Consider the following 18,451-nt stretch of genomic DNA (forward strand, 5'->3'; position numbering starts at 1 on the left):
TTAAGGATCACTCCTAATTTTCTGTTTTGCACAACTGGAAAGATAATACAGTCACTCACTGAAATAAGGAGCAAAGAAAAATGAACATTTGTTTTGTTTTGTTTTGTTTTGTGTGGGAGTGAGGGGGAAATCAATTTAGTTGTAAACATATTGTATTTGAGAGAACTTTAATATATTCAACAGAGGGTGCCAACAAGGAAGCAAGATATACAGTAGGCCTAGAGCACAGAGGAGATCGAAAACACACCCTTAGAAAAGCTGTCGTCTTTAGCCTAGAAAAGCAGCTAACTATAATCCCCAAATATCCAAGAAAAACATTAGACTTTGACCATCTGGATTTAATTAAAACAAAAGCTGAGAGAGAACATGGCAATAATATTTCATCAGCTAAAACGAAAACTGCTAGGCACCACGGGAAATACAGAGTTTTTTAAAATCTTGGTTCAATAGTACAGTAATTATGTCACTAATCATGCAGTATTTTAAGGTTTTAGCATGGCTGGTGAACATTGTTGGGAATGTTTTATACCTGTGCTGTCCAATAAAGTAGCCGCTTAGCTTCATGTGGCTGCTGAGCACCTGAAATATGACTGGTGTGACTGAGGAACTGAATTTTTAATCCTAGTTTATTTTAACCAATTTAAATACCCACACGTGGCTAGTGGCTACAGTATTAGAGCTGGTTTAGAACTTCTTCATCTATTTCATCTAATCCCCAACAACTACCCTGCAAATTAACTGTGAGTGGTTGTGGGTGATAGAGGGATTAGAGCACTAGAAACTTTCATTCCATCTGCCCACTACATTATTCGAATTTTAGTTTCAAGAATATATATTACTTGTATAATTAAACATATTTTTAATTTTAAAAGTAATTAATATGCCACATAGAAAAATTAGGAAATACAGAAAGAACAAAATAAAAATAATCTGTACATCTATCTTTAAGAAATAATCTGTAATTAACATTTACTCATATCTGAAGAGGATCTGTATTTTTAACCCTTTTGTTAGAAGTACTTGTAGCACAATGGCCCAAGTTATTCTCTGAGTTTTATCACATTACTCTTCTCTCCCACCCCCATCTCCAAACACCTCGGAAATCCTTTTAGACAGCCACTATCTCTAGAACTCAACCTTGAACCTGCCAAAAATAAACACAGTCCACTCGCCTGTCTCCCTTTATTACCATCACCCTTTGCCACTAATGTCACACACTTTAACTGGAACCCAATCTGTACCCCACAATGTCATGAAATCATTTAGTCACTATCATGAAACGAGTACAAGCTTTGGAGTAGAACAACTGCGATTGTGAGTCTGTGGTTCTCCTTTTACAGCGCCGGTGACCTTGGACTACTTACTTCTGCTGGTTTCTGTACCTGTTTCTTCATTTGTTAACAGAAAATAAGAATACTTAATATACAGTATCTATAAAGCATAATGCCTAGCCAAAGTAGCACTTAATAAACGACAACTATTATGGACTTAGCACTGCTCTAGATGCCCTGAAGGTAGTAGCACTCAAACAAAACAGATAGGGGGCTGGCCATCCTGGAGGCTACATGCCACTGATTTAACCCCTAGGGACTCTTTCCACCTGGGATTTGAACTCCATCCCTTATTAGGTGTGTGACCTTATACAAAGCACTTTAGCTAAAATCTCAATTTCTTCATTTCTAACATGGTAATATTATCATATCCACTTGATATGGCTAGAATAAAACTATGTATATGAAAACTGAGTATATGAAAGTGCTTTGTAAATTATTACATGCTAAATAAACAGAAGGTATTAAACAAAGAGTAACATATTCCTCTTGTCCCAGACAAAGCTTTCCAACGAGTATGCCGAGAATGAATTACAGATGTGCTGAAACAATGACTGCCCCCTCAGCCTTCAGGGAACCAGAGAGAGCCTGAATATAGTCTGCCCTACAAATATAATCATTTTCTATGTGTGCCATGATGCAGAACAATTTGGAAGCCTTGCTCTAAAATACTATCGCATGCTAGCAGCAACTGGAGTTGGCTAACCGACTCTCTCCTCTGTATGACTTAGGCTTCATCACAAGTTCCACTGTTCTTACGATCCTGCTTCAAAAACAGTGCCTCGCAGTTCCCTAAAGGGCTAAAGAAGATCAAGGAGCTGTTTAGTCCAATGCTATCAGAGATATTCAAAAATGAAACAAAATAAAAAACTCTTAGATGAGAATATGGCAAAGATATTGCCATATTTTCACAAAAGATTAGAGCAATTTCCAGTAACACCTATCTATGACCACCACAAGACAAAGGTTTAGAAGTCATGGAGGAGAGGAGAATCAGAGATAGGAGAAAGAGAAAAGGAATAAAGGAAAAAGAAAACATATACTTTTGTAGAAAACAGCTGAGAATCTGCAAGAATCTGAGAATTCGGTGGCTTCCATGTTTGCCTAAAGGTAGTAGGCCAAAGATAACAAGATTATTTTCAGATTCTTTCGTTTTATAGTCTTTTTCATACATCCTAGAACTAATGCTGCTGCATAGTTTTAGACTGTCATGGTCCCTAAATCATCATCTTTCATTATGTAGAACTACTCTTTCCAGTGTGTACATACATTGTTAGTTTTTTCATACATGGCCAAAATATCTTAAATTCCCTGTTGAATTTATTCTTATTCTTTCCTTCATCCTGAGTTTATTCCTTTCTCCATCCCAAATTGATCATTCTCAAATGTATTTATACCTCCAGAATCTCACAAAGCCAAGTTTATTACTTAAAACCTTTTTCTCATTTACCACTCTTCATGTCATAAATGCACATACACTCCATATACACACAGATTTATATCCATCCTGATGGGAAAACTCTACCAAATAATACTCCATAAGCTTTCTCCAAGTTCGTTTCTTTTGGTCATACTTTTAGATAGGACATTCAACAAGGTGTTCATCTACTGAAGATTATTAAGGGAAAACATATTCTTTTCTTAACAGCTGATAGAGAAATCAGGTGAGATATCCCGAAGTCATGCCAAAAACAATGTAACGGAAACACAGCAGAAGCAGTCTAGACTAGACTAGTCTACTACTAGGTTCAATCCTGGCTCCATCAGTGTAATTTTGAGCAGATTCCTTTGGCCTCAGTTAATTGTTTAGTTTCAGTTTCTTCATCTATAAAAATGGGGATTTTAGCCACCCTGTAAAAGTTGCTGTGAGGATTAGATGAGATAATCACATAAAGCAATTAGCATAAGGCCCGGCACATAGTAAGCAAACAAATGTTAACTGTTGGTATGGTGTCAGATATAACCTATCTTCTGACTCTGTCATTACCTTTTTAGAAAGAAGCAAATTTAGCATAATCCTCTCTTTATGAAATTATGTTTTCTTCTCCCCCAAGTTAGGATGCTAGACAGCTGGAAGTTCTCTTTGTGAGAAGAATCTAGTTGCTCTGCATGAGCTTATGACCAGCTGTATAGGTTTCTGCAAGTGTCAAACATTTTACAACTTCAACCCTCGACCAATAAACATGTGGCAACCAAATCGGTAAGTTCAAGTACACACTCTAAACTCGTACTACATTTGGAGGGATACTAACTTTTTTATATGAAAGAACAATCATTAAAATACTTGATATAGAATAGAGGGAAAGGGGATGACTAGATAAGCAGCAACATACCAAAAGTTATGAACCACACTACTAAACCATCTTATTTGCCATTCCTAGCAAAGCCAAAGTCTAAAATAATGCCTCAAGTAAAAAACAAGAAAATGAAAGCATAGGATAACCAAAATGTAATTTTTTAATTCTGAACTGTACCAAGCAGGATGGTGATATTTAATACGTATTAAATAATAATAAACACATTAACTTATAAACCCATTGGATCTCCGCAGCATTGGCCACAAACAGCTATCCCTAAAAAGAAACCTCAAAACCACAAATCAGGAACTAAGTAAGTAGGCAGTCTTACTTCCTTCTCTAGGTCTAGGAAGGAATTTAGAAACGCAGATGTTTTGAAGTAGTTAAGAAATTTCAGTTTAATGCCTAGAATCTCTGCATTCTACTCTCCCAATACTAGCTATTTACAGTTTGAAAAAATAAAAAGCTCCACAAAAAAAAGTTGTCATTAACTTAAACAAGACACTAAGGAATAGTTTTTAATCTATCTGGAGGTTATGTACTTAAGAATTTGGTTTTTTTAAAATGGACAATCCCCCCTACCTCCCTCCAAAATGCATTCAAACAAAACTGCACATACTTTAAAGGTGGGGATGAGGAAGACCCCTGAAAGTTACAGACTTCTAGACCATGGACCCCACGCATAACTCATGATTAAGGCAAACTAATTTATCAGTTTGAAAAGGAATGAAAGTAACGGAGGCAGAGATTTTCATACAAAAAATAAAATCAGAAATATTTTCTATTTTCTCAGGTAATGAGCATTAGATGTGGTGGTTGGGAGAGGGTGTTGGTCATGTTGAGCAAGGAAAACAAAAAACCATGGGACAAACAAGAAAAGTAGAGTTAAAGCAGTATTATTAACACACAGTCCATTGTAGTCACTCTGAGACAGCAGCAATGAAATGGCCTGCAGCCTTAACACAAGACTGTTTTAACATAACCAATTCTGGTGCACATTTCCATGCCAATGAAGCTAATTAAATGGCTAATGTTAGCACACCCCTGTAGGTCAAAGCACAAGTTTATGAAAAGTTCTGTAAATATTCCATTTTTCCTTATCAGATAAGAGCTGAGTTAGATGGAGTGCTTTGAGTGGCTCAGTCAGTTAAGCATCCAACTCTTGGTGTGACCCAGTTCATGATCTCACCCTGGTCGGACAGAGCCCAGAGTCCAGCTCTGAGCACGGAGCCTAGTTGACATACTCTCCCTCCCTCTCTCTCTGCCCCTCCCCCACTCGTGCTCGAGCACGCGCTCTCTCTAAGGTAAATAAATAAACCTTAAAACAAAAAAAGGACCAAGTAAGAGAAATCATGTACTTTAACCTAGGAGAAAACAAAGGGAGGGTACAGAAATCCTAACAGGGGGTGGCTTAAGGATCTGTAGGAAGTATCAACAACAAACTTTTTGAGATCAATGGGTACAAGAGGGAGATGAAAGCAAAACAAAGGAAGTAATAAAGTAAAAGGGAAAACGTCTAGAAGCTGTTCTTTGAAACAAAACAAAACAGAACAAAAACCTCTTTCCTTTTCCTAGACACGTAAACAGTAACTTGGCAAAAAGGAACGGATGAGAAGACGACAGCAGGACTTCCTTCCCAAACTCCAGCATTCGTTGGCCGTCCTCACAAGCACAGTCAGACTTGGGACATTTCTTAGGCAAGGCTCCTCCCTGCACCACTGCCCAGTGAACTTCTTGGAGGGACTACCAACTATCTCCATTCCTCTCACTGCGGGAGAGAGGAAGTAGGGGATGCAGTGAGCGGAGGAGAAAAATAAAGACTGGACACCAAACCTGAAGGTGGCCCACTTCGAGACTTAGCCGAGAAAGACCTGGATCCTGCCAACCCTTTTCCCACCCAATGCATGCAAAGATGAGAGGGCGCAGCCCTGCAAGGGCCAGTCTTCCCTTTCCACCCGCTGTTTCCGGGACACCGGGGGTCGGGGCAGAAACCAAATGCCGAATACTTGGGCAGATATGTCACAGACGAGGGGCAGAAGTGTCTAGTGAAAAGTCTGGAATGGCAAGCTCCACAAGCAATGTGTCCACCCCCGCCAACTACCTCAGACCAGCCTTCCTCCTCCCACCCCCAACCCCCTCCCACTTCTTTCCCGGCGGGCCAGCACCGCCCTCACCTGTCTGCGGGGAACCCGGCAGCTCTCACGTCGAGGATTATCTTTGCCGCTGCTCTCCGGAATAGCCTCAAACCTGGCAAGAAGTGAGCGGAAACGCGACCTAGGCCTTTTCGTTCTTCCCCTCCCCCCACGCACCTCGGATCCTCGGGGGCGGGGAGCAACTGCAGCTGTCACCGCCTCACACTGACCAACCGCCGAGGACACACAGACCGGCTGCCTCTCAACCCGGCCTGCAGCACCAGCACTGAGAGCAGCGGAGCCGGAAGTGAGGAGACCGGAAGTAGCGTTGTCCTTGGCCCTGGACGGCCTCTCTCTCCCTCAATCTGGCCCGGCCCAGCCGCATCTCGGTGGTGCCAGCGTGCTTCCCTTGAGGCCTCCTCCGCCCCACTCCTGGAGGCTGGCCCCGCCCCTCCCGTTGCGGCCCTAGCAACCACATCCGGGGCTCCGCCGGCGCCGTTGCCCGGGTAATTTTCTGGCTCCGGCCGGATCACAGAGGGGTGTGCGCTCGGGTCCCGATGCATCTGCCAGAGCTGGGAGCTTGCGGAAGGGCGCGCGCGGGCCTGGTCTTGAGGGGTCGGAGGTCTCCAGAAGCCCTCAGCATCCCTTCTTTCTTACTTATACACCCCAGCCTCACGCGTTAGGCGTTCCCCCTGCAGACGGTGAGCCGGCGGCGGGAAGGTGGAGGTGGACGTAGCTCGCCGCCACGCGTACCACAGGAGAGCCAAAGCTTCTTTCTCAGCTGCTGGAGAGCACTTAGAAGGTTGTTTCAGTCCCGCGGCGGGTGGGAGGGTGGAGGGAATGCGGGTTTAAGGGAACAGACGGGATGCGGGCTTCCCACAATCGCTTCCCCAGTGCCTGGAGCGCCCCACTCCGGCTGCGTCGCTCACGTCCACCCACTTCAGGAAGACCAGACCCCCAAGCCTGGCATCCCTGAGTTCTTGTCACTTGCTGTCTTTGTGATCACTTTCTGCACTGCTCACTCGCTAACGGTGGATCCCGGATACTTTTATTTCCTGCTCCTCTTTCTTTATCCGTATGACTGATTTCTGCTTTATTTGCCCGTCCCATTTCTTCTTAAGCAGATCACTGCCCTCTCTACGGAAACCGCCGAACAATCCTTTTTCTCAGAGCCCTTTGTAGTTTACTAAGTTGAGACCCCAACCTGTACTTTGGATACTCTCCCCATCCCCGGAACTCAATGGAGGGAATGTATGGCTGTGCAGTGGTGCTAGACATACCTGAAGCTCGTTTGCCTACAGTACATACAGTTGATCCATCCACATTCATCCCCCTTCAAGGCTCCGGACTGCATTTCCTTTGACAGCCTTGGGTGGTCATTTTTAGCACTTCACTTGTAGAAATGCGAAGGGTAACAGTGCATTCCGTAGAATTTACCATTCTTTTACGGTCTAAAGACCGTACTTCTTACCTCCTTTATTTGTCATATTAGTTGATGATACATTTTTAGTGGCTAAGTGCCCGAAGGCAGAATTCTGCCTTTACAAATTCTAGGGAGTTTCAGCATAGTGAATCGTATATCCCTGTACAAATATCTTCCCCATAGTCATAAATGGTTAATACCCACGACAACGCAAATGTTTCAGAAGTGAATAACAATATTTATCAGCTGAGATCTCCAGGACACTTCCTCTGACAAAAACAGTACTCAAGTCCCAAAATGTAAATCTATGTATAAAGGACCCTTATCTTAAGTGGCTCTGTCCCTAACAAAAGAGAAGAGCAAATATATATGCTAGTTCACTTAAACTGTATCTTCAGTTCTATAGCCCACTGTGGAGTTTTCTGTTTAGAGCCATCCTGTTAGTCTTTTCAATTGTAAGAAAAGGATCCCAATCTAGAATAATTACTGCCGTTCTTGTATAGGAACAGAATGGAACATAGTAGCAAAGTGCAAGTATTCTTAGAGTTCTGGAAGGGTGACTAGGAAGAGGTGCATGGCTGAGCTCAGTCGTGCTTGAATGACCTGTACGTGACTGAGTTGGCTGGTGTCTTAACGATTCCTGCCAGGTGTCTCTTGAGTTCGGGAATGCTTAACTTCATTAGAATCAGTCTAGTTATTAAATTGTTAGGCTCAGAGGTGTTTCTTACATTGGAAGGGTGGATGCTTGCTTTAATTATTTGTCCTTAGCTGGATAGTTTCCTTGGCAGCTGCTGGTGGTTTTGCTAGAGATTCTGATGGACTTGGAACCACTTGGAACTCATGCTAATTTCTGTTTAGTGAAGGTGCTGTTAATCATGTTAGGTATTTTGGTCAGTGCATTTCTGGTACTGTGCATGATTAGTCCTCATGCATAGTACAGGGCGACACACAGGATTAATCTTCCCATGACTTCTGCTGCTCCGAGGGAAATTAGAATGTAGGTTGGCTCAAAGAAAACACTGGAAGCTACTTCAGCTGGTGATGGAACACAGTGAAATACTATGAACTTTATTTTGGAAAAAGAAAGCAGAAGCTGGTATTCTTTGATTTGGGGGAAATTTTTGATTCTAACAGAAAGTTCTTATTTTAAATCTAACTCTGCTTAGATGGAGACCTACCTTCCTTCCTTCCTTTCTCTCTCTCTCTCTCTCTCTTTCTCTCTTTCTTTTCTCTTGTTCTTTCTCTCTCTCTCTCTCTCTCTCTCTCTCTTTTTCTTTGCCCTAGAGTTTGGGGAATTCTGCCTGCCCATTCTCTTTAGGAAGAATAGAAGATTACTACTTTTCTCTAAATTGACATCTATGTTTGGAGAGGTAAGAAAAAAGGTAATAGTTGTCTGCCATATATGTTTATGATATGGGGATTATCTACTCATTTACCTTTGTACTGCTATTGGCTATTATTCAGCTTTTGCAAAATCAGGTGCCACTTTTTCACTTGGCTTATGGGGAACTCTGACGGCCTATATTTCATTTATTGACCAAGAAGGAAAGAGGGCAACAGGTTAAAGAATTTTATTCCTTTCTGAATGAATGAAATGTGCATTCAACTTTTTTTCTTTGCTTTAGATGTTAAATACTTTATATTGTTTACAAATAATACTTTCTCAAGAGAAAGTAAGAGGTGCTACCTTCAAATCTTTTCTAGGGGGATTCTGGTAATGTCACAATAATTTTATCACTCTCTATCATCAGCTCCCTTTTCATGGAGACATGTTGTGTTAATGATTGCACAATGTAATTCTCTGGAAACAAACCCTGTGTTGGAGGGTACTGATAAATGGAACATTTAAGAAGCCTGTGAATAGTAGTATGATTAGAACATAAGAGTAGAAATTGTTTTAACTACAAAGAGAAAAAAACTGAAGCTATCCATAATTCCATTATCTAGAATTAACACTGAACATTTTTGTCAATGTCTTTTTTCTATAAATATATATTTTTCTACATTTATTTAACAAATTGTTATTTAGAACCTACTGTTTGCTGAGTACTAAACATGGTAGGAATAGCCACGAGCCCCTGTCCTCATGTAACTTTCAGTGTATGTTGGTTTTGTTGGCATATGGTTTTGTATTTTGCTTTTTTCACTGAATATATTATGGAATTTTCTTCCAATCATTAAATGCTCTCCTTCAGTGGCTCAGTATTTTAGCATATATATTTCTTAATTTATTTACCTAATCCTTTTTGCTACACATTTAGGTTCTTTCCCATTTTGTCTGTAATTAAAACAACAGTGGGAGGAATATTGTTGTATGGTAAAATTCTATGATTTCCAGTGATTCTCACTTTGTATAATTCCCTCTCATTTGAACATGATAGGATATCATTCTCATTGTAATATTTTATTACATGTACAAGGGATTTTGCAGAAGCAACCAGCTGACTTTAAGTTCATCAACAGGGAGATAATCTGGATGGGCCTAAACTGATTGCATGAGCCTTTTAAGAGCAGAGAGTTTTCTCCTGCTGATTGCACCAGAGAAGGCAGAGAGATTCAAAGCATGAGAGAGATTTGACAGGAGGAAGGTTCTCTGTTGCTGAAATGAAAAGGGCCACAGTCGAGGACCTGAAGGAGGCCTCCAGGAGCTGAGAGCAGTCTCTGCTAACAGCCATCAAAAACTCAGGGACCTCAGTCCTACAACCACAGAAGTTGAATTCTGCAAATAACCTGAATGAACTTGCAAGCAGATTCTTCCCTAGAACCTCCAGATAAAAGTCCCATTTGACTAACATCTTGATTCTGCCTTGTGAGATCCTAAGCAGAGGACCCAGTTGAGCTCACCTGGACTTCTGACCTGCAGGACTGTGAGATAATAAGAGGGTATTGTTTTAAGCTACTAAATGCAGGAGTAGGAAATGAATACATTTGTAAGCTAGATTATTTTTACATCTCAAATTATTATCTGGGGATAAAATCATAGGCATGGACTTGCTGGATAAAAGTGATGCACATTTTTTAGATTTTTGTATCATGTTACTAATTTGCCCTTTGTAAGCTTTGTACCCGTTTATATACCGCCTCACAACCTATGTTATATTCTGGCAAACACTAGATACTGCCATTCTGGTAGGCAAAAACAAAAAACAAAAAGGGTATCTCCTGGTTTGAAAGAAGATTTACATTTCTCTTATTACCAGTAGAATTGATTATTGTTTCCTTTACTTGGAGTTCACTTGGTAAGTCTTTTTTAGTGACTTGCCAATTCTTTTTCTTTAGGTAGCTTTACCATTGACATGGAGAAAATAGTATCTAATGTGTACGGTATTTTTCTGCTGTAATATTTTCAGGGAGTAGAATGATTAATGAGCATAATTGAGAGAATGGGTACTTCTGAGAAATATTAGCTACTGCCATTACTCCCTGCAAGAAATATCCCAGACATTATACTGTGCAAGAATGGAAAATGTTAGCTTCATTGGTTAAGCAGTATTGGTGCCTTGTTCTTTTCTAGGGAAAAGAAGTCTGGCTTGTCTAGCTCAGCATCAGAAATGTGGTTGTTTCGGGTATAAACATATATTGTATATTACCATGGAAAATTATAGGTTTCACTCTTGTTTTAGAAGGAAATATATACTGTTAACTCTCAGAAAACAACTAATATCTTCCTAAATGAACATCATTATTTTCAGTTTGATCAAGATAATCACTAATCTCTGTGTATATTATATTGCTTTATTTAAGAGGGAGTGAAGGAGGAAATTCAAGTTATTTTTTTCTGTAATCCTTGTTATTTGAGATGAGAGGGTTTATTTCTAACAAATGAAATAGGCAGAAGGAAAAAAGGAAGGAAGGAAGAAAAGAAGAAGAAAGGAAAGAACAGAAGAAAGAAGGAAGGGAGAAGTTGGGAGAGTCCCTTTTTCTCTTGGAGAGTAGTTCTGTGTGGTTTTGTCTTAAAAAATTGTTTCTTGCTACCTCAATTTCTAAAGGTTGGTATCTTCCTAATAAGAGCAAGATATTTAAAAATGTTTATTTTGAGGGGTACCTGGTTTGCTCAATCTGTTGAGCATCTGACTCTTGATTTCAGCTCAGGGTCACGGGATCGAACCCCTATGTCAGGCTCCACACTGAGCGTGGAGCCTGCTTAAGATTCTCTCCCTCCCTCCCCCCCCACGTCCCCCCCCCGCCCCTCACTCCCACTTGCATGCTCTCTCTCTAAATTTTTTAAAATTTAAAAAAAATTTTAAAAATGTTTGTTTTGAAGTAATTGTAGATTTACAGGGAATTGCAGAAATATGTATAGGGAGGTCCCATATATGAGCAAATTTGTTTTGTTTGTTTGTTTTTGTTGAATGCTCAAAGCTTATTTACTTAGAAAGGTCAGCCCACCCTAACGTTGGGATATGGTTGCTATTTGTGTTCACAGAATTCATAAAGGCCTATTCTTCTGTAGAGGTTTGATGTTGCTTTGTTGTTGTTGTTGTTGTTGTTGTTGGGTTTTGGATAGGCATTGCAAATGCTGCCTTGTTGGGTGCTGGGGACACAGAGTGTACAACTATTATCAAAGGAGGCCACACCAGTGTGATCCAAAGGCACTGTAATATAGTGAAGAGAATGGTAGATTTTATATTAGTGCCCTCAACCACGTTATAACTACATGAGCTTTGAAATTCAGTTTTATCTTCCTCCTGAGTTGTTTGAAATACAGGAAGTAAAGGTGTTTGGAAAATAAAGCCCTGGGCTATCATAATTATTATTAAGGTCTTTTTACAACAACAACAACAACAAAACTCCTTTACTGGTTGTAATTCCTATGATAAAAACTACTTTTTTTAGACGGCAAAGGCGGAGGAATTTTGACAAAAAGTTTTGTCAAAAAATTTTGTGCAAAAAATGCATATGACATCTTGAAACCTGGGAGAAGAGAAAAACTAGAGGAATGGAGTGCCCATACTATATCACACAGCAGTAACACCTGCTCATCAAATTAGCTTGTTACCTTGGCCTGCAGTAGGCCGGAAGCCTGTAGATTCTAGTATAGTAGGTGCTACCTGGGAAGGTAGGGGCAAGCTTATCTGGTCCATGTGACTGTTCTCACAGTACTGTTTGATTTAAGAAGATCTCTGCTTTCAGTATATGTTTAAGGTGGGATTCTTGCTTCAGTTTGCAAGTAGGATTTTGTAAAATCTTTGAACTGTGTAGATTGTCACAGCCAAAGGGACGTTAGAGAGAAAATAATGATAACGAGATCATGACCAGGCATTTACTGAACACTTTGCAAGGTGCTAAATACTGGGCTGAGCACTTCACACTCTCTCGTTGAATCTCATTGAATGTGCAATGACCCTATTTGGTAGGGGCTGTAGTTACACCTATTTTACAAACAAGGAAGCTGAAGCTTCAAATGGTTAAGTAATCTACCCAGGATCCCGTAAGTACTAAATGGCAGAATCACTTGTCAACTCAGGTGTGGCTGGCACCAAAGCCCATATCCTTACACTATAATAAGCTCTATTTTACAGATAAGGAAGTGGAGGTCCTGAGACATTAAGTAAGACCCATGGTCACTCTCCTTCTTACTCTTAGTCTAGGTCTTTTTCTGCTTTATATCCTCGTAAGAATTTGCTTATTCCTATGCATTTTGTCAACTATTTCTGGCCTCTGCGCGTCTGGCTGATGTGTCAAGTTGATGGAAAAGTTACTAGGTTTGTAAGCATTTAGATAAAATAAGACTTGGATTTTTAAAATTTGTAATCGAATCACTTGTTTTGATTTTTAGTGAAGCCTTTTCTACCAGACTCCTATAAAGGAGACACTGTCTCCCATGTGCTATTAAAAGTTGAACCTTGTGACTACTGTCTGACTATGTTTTTCTTTTAGAGGAGTCAGAGGGGGCAGGCTATGACTTCATGTGAAAAATAGCCACCAAAGATCTATCCAGCATAATTTTTAGTTTTTTAATTTTGGTAAGTGCCCATTTTTAAAACAGATTAAGTTTGTCTGAATTATTTTGAAAGTGTATATTACAAAAGATTCAAAAGCAAGTGAGAATTCAAACGCATAGAGCAAAGCTACAGGGCTTTTTACCGAGGCCGTTTAGGAGGTAAGCCTTTCTCCTGGAAGCTTTGGTTATTATATTTTCAGAAACATGGTCCCATTCTTTTCTTTATTATTAAAAGCATAACTAATTAGTATAAATATTCTTTTTGATATTCGATTGACACATAATTGCTAAAATAAGTTGTTGTTTTTTTTTACATTTTCAAGAGGCAGAAGATATACCATCAGGTCCTAGGAGTCTACCACTTTCTTCTCTACCCTGAAGAGACTTGGAAATTAATGGGTAACATTTTGCATGAAAATTACTGAATGCTATTCCTTCTTATCTCTGAGGCCTTCTGTGGAGAATTAATAGGAGGTTGAGTATGCATGGATAAAATGGATCATCTTAAAGGATTGAAGTTCCAAAAATATATCGGCAGGACTGGACAGGTTTGACATAATGAGATTTCTATTTTAGCTTGACTTCTGGAACTCTGAATAAACTATAAACTGAGCCGCACAGGTCCTGGGAAGGAAGTTTCTCTTCTAAAGTATTCTAGTTGCATATAACATTTTCCTTATTCAGAGCCTTTGAAAAAATATATATACATCTCAATTTCCTGAGAATTAAGACTAGTAGACACTTGCCAACTTTTAATATGTGAAGCGGGATAGAAAGCAGCAATTTGTATCATTTTGGAAAAGAAATTTAAAGAAACAGACACCAGAAAGACGAGAAATCTCTACATAAGCACTGGTTGAGATGGCAGAAGCTTCTGTGGATGCCTCGACTCTGCCCGTAACAGTGAAGAAAAAGAAAAGTTTATCCATTGAAGAAAAGATCGACATTATAAACGCAGTAGAAAGTGGCAAGAAAAAGGCAGAAATTGCAGCTGAATATGGAATAAAGAAAAATTCACTGTCTTCTATTATGAAGAATAAAGACAAAGTTCTAGAAGCCTTTGAATCTCTGAGATTTGATCCAAAGAGAAAAAGACTGAGAACTGCTTTTTACACAGATCTGGAAGAGGCATTAATGAGGTGGTATCGAATTGCTCAGTGTCTAAATGTACCAGTTAATGGTCCAATGCTACGTCTAAAAGCTAATGATTTTGCACAGAAACTGGGACATAATGATTTTAAGTGCAGTAACGGTTGGCTGGATCGCTTTAAATCCAGGTACGGTTTAGTATTCAGAGCTCAACCTGTGGAAGCTACAGGTGTTTCAGTAGACCCTTCAACTGTCTGGCACCAAAATGTACTTCCTTATTATTTAAATGATTATCATCCTAAAAATGTTTTTAATATAAAAGAGACCGGGCTGCTTTATCGAATGTTACCTACAAATACATTTGCATTTAAAGGAGAAACGTGCTCAATTGGAAAGTTATGTAAAGACAGAATAACTCTAGTGGTTGGGACAAACATGGATGGCTCAGAGAAACTTCCTTTGCTCATCATTGGAAAACACAGAAATCCACATTGTTTCAAAGGTATAAAATCATTGCCTGTGTGTTATGAAGCTAACAGGATGGCATGGATGACCTCAGATGTATTTGAACAATGGATGCGGAAGCTCGATGAGAAATTTCAAGCCCAGCAACGAAGAGTGGTGATCTTTGTTGATTCTTTTCCTTCACATCCAGAGGTAAAGAACCTAAAGTCCATTGAGTTAGCATTCTTACCATCATGTGTATCTTCCAAATTTGTAGCTATGAAACAAGGTGTTATTAAAAGCCTTAAAATCAAATATCGACATTGTCTTATCAAAAAATTTTTAAGCTCTGTTGAAGGCAGCAAAGAATTTACATTTTCCCTACTAGACGCAGTTGATACTTTGCACCTTTGCTGGAGGGCTGTAACCCCCGAGACTATTGTTAAGAGCTATGAAGAGGCAGGATTCAAATCTCAAAAGGGAGAAAGTGACAAGACAAATGCAGAGACAGACACTGGTCTTGATTTGGTTGCCCATGCTCAGGCAGCAGGTGTGGAATTTCCTGAAGGTTTATCTCTAGAAGAGTATGCTGCCCTCGATGATGATTTGGAGACCTGCGAAGCGGCACCAAGAGGTGATTCTGTATGGACTGAAGAGAGTAAATCAGATGAAACTGGGCTTTATACTTCTGATGAAGAGGATGATGGTGGATCTCTAGGAACTGAGCTCCCTTTACCATCAAAAAATGAGGCCATAACTGCTTTAGATACTCTGAAAAGTTTTCTTAGAAGTCAAGATATGAATGAGGAGCTTCATAATTCTTTAGCAGACCTTGAAATTTTTATTAACTCATCATCTAAATAATTATCTGTGGTATAACATCTTTTCCTAATGTATTTTACTAGATAAGGTATATGAAGGGAAACTACCACTTAAACACAAAAAATTTAAAAACTAGCTATCTTTAGTTTAATTGCACATGTCTTTGACCTGAATAGCAAAGTTGCCCTAGGTAGATTAAATAAAGAGTAAATAAATGAAAAATATGAATTTCAACTTACCAAGGTTTTGGGGAGTAGAAACTGTATTACAGAGGCCTTGTACTTGAAATATATGGTACATATGTCAAAAATAGAAAACTCTCCAGCTATTTGATTCATACAGGTTGAATTGGTGATTGCTATTTTTCTCTCTTTTTTTTTTAAAGCACAGATCATGTTCTAGAATATTTTAATTTATCTACCTCGTCTAGGAAATAAAATATCTATTACTTAGATATTTATTTTTATAAAGACATATATTCTAGCCTCATATCAAGTATTAATTTTAAATTACTTTATTTTTCTTGTAACTAGCTTATCTTGCTAACAGGAAATTATGAATAAGCACTGAAAATAAAGCCTGACCCAATTATATACCAAAATGATTAAAAATATATGTCTCACTACTTTCCAGTTATTTCTATATAAGGTCAAATGAAAGACTATGACCTTATCAGATTCTTTCTGTCATCTATAACCAGAAGATGATATAGTTTCTTCCTAAATATTTATATGTATGTGTGTACATTTAATAGAAAAATACATTACTGAAACATTTGTTAAATTCTTATAATATATTTTAATAAGATTACTCTTGAAAAGTATATATGAAGATATATATGCAGTTACTAAAAAAGAAAATATCTTATGTGGTTCTTATGTTTCTAATTTTAACAGCTGAAACTTTTAATCTATAATATTTAATTATTTCTTGATTTTACTGAATTTTATTTTCAGGAAAAACTGAGTGTTTTCAGCATATTTTGATATATTTAATCTTTTTTTCTTTCAAATGTATTAAATTTCTGTTTGAGGAAGTTTTGTCTATAGAATATTTGAAAATACTGTATGAAATTATTTACTCTCCATCCATAAAATCATCTTTAAAACTAGAAAAATATCATGTGTCAGACTTTTCTGTTGTTACATTTTAAAAGTCATGCTTATTTAATGTATTACATATAAGTTAGGGTACCCTTTGAAAAATATTTTGGAAAAGTGTAAAATGTTATACAGATTATTTTTATTATGAATTATTAGTCTGCCAACATAAGACACATTTGGAAGGAAATATTTATAGAAAGTATTTTTATTTTCCACTGTTGATTTACTCTGCTTTTGAGATTTAGTGATAGTAAGCCTTAAAAATATATTAAGCTGAAGGAAATTTCTCATAGAGTGAAATATAGATTACTGAAGCTTAATTGAAAATATTTTAATTAATGATTTGATTTAAAATTTTAGCGTGATTGGAATTGTGTACCTAAATCATGGACCTTAATCTCTCTTAAGAGCCCTGGCTGTAATTAGAGTACCTGGCATATATCCAGCCTTCAGTAATTCTTTTCTCTCTCTTTCTCCACTTCTTTCATACCATCTTACTATAAAATGTTCTTATTTAACCATTCCAGATATTCTGTGACATAAGAATTATTACCTCCATTTTTGGTAAGGTGAGGACATTGAAACCTGAAAAGATAATTTGGTTAAAATCTCAGAACCAAACCCAAAATGCAGTAGTTCCCTATCACCTAGACGTATGTTCCTCTAACTATACACCCCTCTGCTTGTTTTCTCTACTCTGTAAAAGAAAATTCTGTTGTTTTTTTCCCTTGAGTTTAGGGACCCAAGGGTGAAATATTTCAGAGAATATGCTGGATCTATGCTGATAGTTCTGTTCCCGAGATCTCTCCTGAGAACACCGAGATAATGAAACACTGGGACCTTGTGAGTGGGTAATCCTGTATCACTCTAACACAGAGGCTCTAGGGGAGTTCAAACAGAAATACTTGAAACAACTTTAATGTCCAAATGCTGAAAGTACCTACTGTTTTTTCTCCTACATGACATTCCTTTTTTTTTTTTTTATTTCTGGGGCATAATAAATCTAAAGGTGATAAAGGAAGATAAGGCTCCTATAGAGAATTAGAAAAAGATGCCTGCATATTTAAATTTAAAGATAAACTTTAAGTTGTTAATGTTGTATACTCTTCTGTGTAGTTTACAAGCTGTATACATTTAAACTATTTTCAGAACAATTTTTTAAAATGTTTATTTATTTGGAGAAAGAGTGCAGACAATCAGGAGAGGGGCAGAGAGAGAGGGAGGGACAAAATCCCAAGCAGGCTCTGCACTGTCAGCACAGAGTCTAGTCTGACTAGGGGCTGAAATTCACAAACTGTGAGATCCTGACCTGAGCTGAACTCAAGAGTCAGACGCTTAACTGACTGAACCACCCAAGTGCCCCCAGAACAAAAGTTTTTTTAATTTACTTTTCCCAGGACAATCCCTGCATACCTCACTCCTGATTTATCTTCTCCATACATAATCAGCACAAAGTTGGGACTAAATGTCACTTGTCTTTTCAGAAAATAACTTCATTTAGCAATTCACCTGCTTTTCAGTTAAATATAGTATTGTTTTTATTGTTCTTGCTATATAAATTTTTACTGTTACAACAATGTTTTTCCCTTTTGTCTGCTTCATCAAGCAACAAATCTTATGTTGAATTTAGGACACTGTTGCACTTCACTAGTGAAAGGTTTGGTTCAGGATAAAGTAGGACAATGAGTAAACCAAGGCCTATGGGTTTTATGTTTCCTGCCTGGCTTCTCATCTGGACCTAAGATCAAGTGTAAAACCTCCCATTTACTGTATACAAAGCAGAATAATTGGCAGGGGGGCGGGGAATAGGGGAGGGAGAATTGAAGGAGAGCTTCTCAAGCAAACACCTCCAATGTGAAGGGAGGT

General features: G+C 38.5%; 2 protein-coding genes across 13 annotated transcripts in view; one reads left to right on the forward strand and one right to left on the reverse strand.

Moving 5' to 3' along the window:
• Nucleotides 1–6,074, reverse strand: part of ARFIP1 (ADP ribosylation factor interacting protein 1) — a 129,752-nt gene extending 123,678 nt beyond the window's left edge. For 2 of the 9 annotated variants that reach the window (XM_058721153.1, XM_058721149.1), the window contains exon 1: nt 5,803–6,041. The gene's annotated coding sequence lies outside the window, so the exon portion shown is untranslated. Of the gene's footprint in view, nt 1–5,802 lie in introns of all 9 variants that reach the window. The other 7 variants (XM_058721150.1, XM_058721147.1, XM_058721154.1 and 4 more) reach the window with 6 other exon arrangements.
• A 162-nt stretch (nt 6,075–6,236) lies between these two features.
• On the forward strand, nt 6,237–16,383 carry TIGD4 (tigger transposable element derived 4). Of its 4 annotated transcripts, none has more exons than XM_058721142.1 (2): nt 6,237–6,562; nt 13,451–16,383. In XM_058721142.1, exon 2 carries the CDS (start codon nt 13,989–13,991, stop codon nt 15,522–15,524), a length of 1,536 nt encoding a protein of 511 aa, XP_058577125.1. In that variant the 5' UTR covers nt 6,237–6,562; nt 13,451–13,988; the 3' UTR covers nt 15,525–16,383. The 4 variants fall into 4 exon arrangements, with proteins under 4 accessions (XP_058577125.1, XP_058577126.1, XP_058577128.1 ...); XM_058721143.1 differs by lacking the exon at nt 6,237–6,562 and adding an exon at nt 8,428–8,553; XM_058721145.1 differs by lacking the exon at nt 6,237–6,562 and adding an exon at nt 8,432–8,565.
• Nucleotides 16,384–18,451: the final 2,068 nt, after the last annotated feature.

This window comes from Neofelis nebulosa, chromosome 3 (genome assembly GCF_028018385.1).
Source record: "Neofelis nebulosa isolate mNeoNeb1 chromosome 3, mNeoNeb1.pri, whole genome shotgun sequence".
NCBI lineage: Eukaryota > Metazoa > Chordata > Mammalia > Carnivora > Felidae > Neofelis > Neofelis nebulosa.

Bases quoted from the DNA above. Each gene is read 5' to 3' on its own strand.
- TIGD4 (XM_058721142.1), top strand. From the start codon at position 13,989: ATGGCAGAAGCTTCTGTGGATGCCTCGACTCTGCCCGTAACAGTGAAG.